The sequence below is a fragment of the Atta cephalotes genome, assembly GCF_000143395.1.
Source record: "Atta cephalotes unplaced genomic scaffold scaffold00027, whole genome shotgun sequence".
NCBI classification, from domain to species: domain Eukaryota; kingdom Metazoa; phylum Arthropoda; class Insecta; order Hymenoptera; family Formicidae; genus Atta; species Atta cephalotes.
The window spans coordinates 2,628,859-2,634,943 of NW_012130091.1; the positions used below are offsets into that span (position 1 = coordinate 2,628,859).

Genomic DNA, 6,085 nt, shown 5'->3' on the forward strand with positions numbered 1-6,085 from the left:
TTTTATTGTGCGAAGCCCTTAATCTACATTGTAAAACCGTGAAGTTCCGCGAAAAGTTCCATCGTAAGCACATGTTATACTTACATGATACATCATTCACTTTGATTACACTTTTTATACTCAGCATCTTCGCTTTCTCTCTTTTCGGCGCCAAGTATACATATATTTATCTCATTTTAAATGTAAAAAGTGTAAAAAAGTGTAAGCAAGGCGAATGAACTTCAACATACAAAAGTCTGTTCAAATTTAAATGATATTCTACGATAATAAACTTTATTTTGGAGTAAATCGATATATCTTTGAATATTCATTATATTATGAAATTCATTATATTATGAAATTCTGAAATATGCAAACAATAACGATTCCAAAATAGATTAGAAAAACACATGAATTAAATATTTAATTAATTTAAGTTAAATTAATTTAAAACGATTTATTAGGATTGCAAAATGTAATGAATTGCACACAATAAGTAAGAAGCAATGCCTATATCGGTTAAAACTGGATCTTGAGTGTTCTAAATAATTTCAAGAATAATCATCACACTATTTATTTTAGAAAAAAATCAAGTTTGAAAAAATGTGAAAAAATTACTTATGTATATAATTATATTTTTAACATTTTTCCAAACTTGTGTTTTTTTTCTAAAACGAACAATGCGAAAATTATCTCTTTAATTATTTTTTATGTTTTTACATTACTATTGTTATTTCTATTACACTAAAAAATAATTTTAAAAAAAGGGACGAATATATGTTTCATATATAATTATACGTGTTTGTGAATATTTATATATATTCATACATATTTATACATATTAATGTACGAAACATTTGTCGTTATACAATGTCATTTAACATATATGAAAAATATAATTTGAATATTAAAGAAATTTTAAAAAGACTTATAAGATAATCGTTAAAACATTCATCATCATTGCGATAACATTTAAAGTTTCGAAATGTTTTGTTGAAAATGTTATCCTTATCGAGACCTCCGATAGTTATGTATAAAATCGAAGCAAATCAAATATATGTATTTCACTCGTCGCAAAAAAAAGTTGTGAGAATAATTATAATCAGCGCAAGGATTATTTTGACAACTACATGATAAAAAACATTTTGTATTTATGTTAAAATGAATCCTTATTAAAATTTTTGTATTGAATTTTTAACATATTAATTTAACATAATGTGAATATGTTATTTTGTGTTAAATTAAAATTTAACATTTCTCAGTGTTAATAAATTGTGTTAAAATAACACAATAAGTAGTTCAAGGGCTGGGGGCCGGGCCGAGGTAATATTTTTCACAATAAAATTAATAGTTTCAATATATTAACATCTTTATAATATGATGCTTGATGGTAGCATCAAATTATTAAATTGCTTGTCAATTTAATTCGCGATTACTAGAATAGTTTAATTACGTTTATAGTTCGGAAAAATTCGGCGTGCAGTTTCTAAAAAGACTGTAATATGATATATATGCAAGTATATAGTGTAATTCAAGATTGAATTATTTTAAAGTAATAACGATCCAGTTTCGATCATAATAGGCATTTTTCTAGTATTGATTGTGTTTCTTACGTATGCGATTTAAAATAAAGATTCTTAATATTGTTTATAAGTAATTAAACAAATAAAAATGATGTAGTTTTATTTGAAATAAATTCTAAGAATAAATGAATAAAATGTGTGTGTTAATTTAATATATTATAATTATTATAAATGTTAATTTTACTGAAGAAATATGTTTTGTACAGCTAAACTATATGTAAGTATATTTTACATGTAGAAAAGTACAAATATTTTGTGTTATTTTGTCTTTGTAACAATAAATATCTGTTTTGTAACAATAAAAATCTATATTATTATTATATATTATAAATATCATAGAGGCATCGCCTAAATTAAAAATATAAAATTAGCGTTTCAATTAAATTTAATAATAACATTATAAATGTGTCAATTTAACTTCAAATTTGTTTTTAAATTATATCAGTGTCACTTCTTGTGTTAATTTTTTACATAATATTTGTGTTATTTTCTAACATATTCATCTTATGTTAAATTAACACAAAAATTTGGATGGACCGTTTAGGACATGTTAAATGTTTAACACAAAATTTTTTACCATATATAATCTATTTAAACAGAAAAAAATATCCACTAATAAGAATTTAATACAAACATTCATTGAGATGATATTTCAAGCCAATTTAATTAACTTCAATTCAATTAATTTCAATTTAAGATAACAGTATATGGATACAGTATATGGTCATAATGCATAAGTAAATGAAGGGAGGGAAGAGCATGGATGGAACAAATATCTCAAATAGATAGACAGCCCTAGGCCAGAATTTCTTCATTGCGCAACAACCTGTTTTGATCGTATGAAAAGAATGGCTGCGTTCAGCGGACTCAACAGTTGAGTGAGCGCTGTTATTGGTATATTCTTTTAGATCATCCAATTAGCATTTTAGATCTGGAAGAATACATCAATAGTAGCAAGCGCTCACTTAACTGTTGAGTCTCACTTAACTGTTCAGCTCCGCTGAAGCAGCCAATCACTCGCGATCGGCTTCGCTTGACCGACAAGGAGGCAACAAAGAAGGTCGGTCTGACGTACAACAAATTATTCCGCTCAGTATTAATTCGGCCTGCGAACTGTGAACAGCACATTCATCAATTCTTCATATCTTCAAGGATTCTTCCGAGGAACACGCTATAGACGAATTCATACAGATGATGAACGCATCAGTTTTAAGATCAGCCTTTCGCGAAGTACGTGAGCACGCATAGCCCAGTCTTTTTGTTCCATTAAATTTAATAAGTTTTCTAAACTGTTTTGTTTTTTTTCAAAACCATCAAATCCAAAATTTCCCAGAATATGCAATTGCTTATTTGTATACATACCATTTGTATATTTTATTTGTACATACAATACTATACGCTATTTTACATAACTTATCCGTTCGTGATTAGCAGTTGTTCGAATTCATTTGTATTTCTTTTTCTGCAAAGCATTCTTTTAATGTTCATAATCGCGGTCACAATAAGTAGATTAATTTCTCTAATTAATTTACTATACATTAATTTACTATACTCGCAAAATGTACTAAAATGCCGGATTTTATGTAAATTTTATGTATATTACGTTTATTATATGTAAAATTTTTATATAAAATTACGAGAGAAACAAGTATGCACATATTTCGTGGCTTACCTATACCTATAGTGATAAAATTATTTTTTCTATCGGTTTAGATTATCGTGTTTAGATTATCAATACCTTTTACCGTTTTGCATTTCCATTTTATCAAATCGACTAAAAAAAAAAATCATGTCACAACGTTACATGATGAAATCATGGAATTAAAACATGTAAATTATGTAACGGATTGTTTCAAATCAGTATGTGATTTTTTTAAAATCATGTAGTTTGAAAAATCACGTAATATTAAAAATAATTTCATTCATCATGTGATTTTATAATTATCGAATTTTAAAGAATTGATAGAAATAGAAGAAAAAAATATGTGATTTTTCAATTATATAATTTTCAAAAATTACATACTGATTTGGAACAATTCATTACGTGATTTATATGTTTTAATTTGGAACAATTCATTACGTGATTTATATGATTCCATGCAACTGTGTGATGTAATTTTTTTCAGTAGCGGAGTATTTATATTTACCAGTACATCGATGAATCAAAGATAAAAACAGCAATCAGAAAAAAATGTATTCAACTTATTTCGAAAATGTTTTATTTTTTCTTACTACGTCGTATATTGTATGTATATTTTTATTATATAATATATAAAATAATCAACCGCTTATTCTCTTGATGAATATGTTCAGTTTATATAATTGAACACGCTTCAAAAGGCAAAGAAGCTACGCTTGTTATTCATGCTGTTTATATATTTAATAGACAAATAATTATACAGATGTTTCGACCTTTTTACATCAGGTCCTCTTCAATATAATAAAATTAACGCTACTATTTTTTTACATTTAAAAATTTTCATAAGATCGAGATCATATCGAGATTCCTACATTTGGAATATCTTCAATTGTCATAAATGAATTTATCTATAATTCCGAACGTTAAGACCATGGCACACAAAAAACTTAAGGCAGTAAGATGTAAAATTTATTCGCGTCGTATGCTCCAACATGTTCCTACTTCCTCCAACTTTCTCCTACTCACTCAAACACACTCGTTAGAGTGAGTAGAAATTATGGTAGGAACATCTTGAAGCATGTTGAAGTATGCGATACGAACAAACCTGTAAGCAGTAAGGAAATCAACATAAGCCTGTTTTTTTTTTGGCTGAACTTTTGCATCAATTCATCTTTCTTCCTCTTTTTTTCTCCTGCAGAGAAAAGGAAAAAAGATGAACTAAAGTTCAGCCAAAAAGAACAGGCCTCTTGTTAGATTGGCTACTACTTACGTTATGGCCTTATGAACTCTACTATGATGGATCAATTCACTTACTGCTTACATTTTACTGCTTAAATTTTTTGTGTATCATGGCCCTTAGTGTATATCAATGTATCAACATGAAATATCGAATGCAACGCCCGAACATTCCAACTCCTAAGATCTTATTATATGTTATGACTTAGATGTTAGAATTTTTTATCTATTGCTTTATCAAAAGTAAAAATGTATAAATTGTCTTAGATGATTCACTTAATCTAATATTAAGAAGTCATAAAGATAAAGATCCCTCTGATAAACATTATAATGTTTGGTAGACTGAACACATTAATTTTCTGCATGTACTAACATGTTTTTTCTTTAACACAGACAGTGTTAACAAAAAATCCATTGCTTCATTTGTAATTATAATAATTTTAATAAATTATAATAATAAATGTATTTTTTCTACATGTCACATAATTAAACGAAGCGATATTTAGAAAATGTATTTTTTGCAGATACCGCAAACGCTGACGCGAACGCGAAAAGTACATTTATGTGCATCAAGATTCAATTACCATCCAGGCCCTTTGACGCAATTTACGGATGATGAACTTATGATGAAAGAAACCGGTAAGTGTCTCAATCTCTTTTCTCGTTAGAAGTAAATGATAAAGATCGCAGTCGATCTGTAAAATCTCTTTACTATCTCACTATATATATATATATATTTTCATATTTCAATTCGTAGTTGCTAAACTGGCTAAGGAGGAGATCGCTCCTGCCGTCCGAAAAATGGAAAAGGAGGGCAAGATAGATGATAGCGTTTTAAAAGTATTATTTGAGAATGGCGTAAGTGTGGAACAAACAATTATTTAAAGTTTAGATTTTCATATCAATTATCCCTCAATAAACGAGAAATTAAAATGGATTGAAATTTTTTTCTATCCGAAAATGCGTATTTGAAATAGCGAATATTTTTTTTGGATTTAATTCGATTTAATTGGATTCAATTAGATTCAATTGGATGCAATTACATTGAAAAACTACATTTCCTATTCAAAATTTTTAATTGAACAGTATTCACAATTGTGTGCACAGAAAAAGCTAATATTATTTTTAGATTGAAAGGCATAGAGATGGAATTCCTATATATCTCCATGCAATTCCTATAAATAAATAAAAATGCATTCAGGATTGAAAAGCATTCATTTTAACATTCGTGAATCAATATTTTTGAAAATCTGAATTCATTTCAATTTATTTCAATTCATTCTCATTTGCTGGATATACATCTTATCATCTGTGCTAGTAAAAAGTATGAGTAAAAGCTCATAAGTTTTTCCGCTTTTTGATAACCTCTACTAATTAGTACAGACGAAAAAGATACAGCAAACATGTGTTGAAATAGGAAACTTGACGCTGGCTGGAAAGCAGAAAATGTGTTTCTTTGTGCCCATACTTTTGTACTTATATGATCATATAATATAAAAATACGAGCACAAAGAAGCATATTTTCTTTTCAACAACCAGCATCAAGTTTCCTATTTCAACATATGTTTGCTGTATCTTTTTCGTTTATATATATATATATATATATATTATATATATATATAGTATTATAATTTAAAAAAATTAACAA

The 6,085-nt window shown here is 27.3% G+C and overlaps 1 protein-coding gene across 1 annotated transcript in view; it reads left to right on the forward strand.

Annotated features, from left to right (window-relative positions):
- Positions 1 to 2,756: 2,756 nt before the first annotated feature.
- LOC105620526 (short/branched chain specific acyl-CoA dehydrogenase, mitochondrial-like) overlaps positions 2,757 to 6,085 on the forward strand; it is a 9,720-nt gene continuing 6,391 nt past the window's right edge. The window contains exons 1-3 of the mRNA XM_012202017.1: positions 2,757 to 2,792; positions 4,962 to 5,076; positions 5,195 to 5,295. Coding sequence (XP_012057407.1) covers positions 2,757 to 2,792; positions 4,962 to 5,076; positions 5,195 to 5,295 — 252 coding nt within the window. The remainder of the gene's footprint in view (positions 2,793 to 4,961; positions 5,077 to 5,194; positions 5,296 to 6,085) is intronic.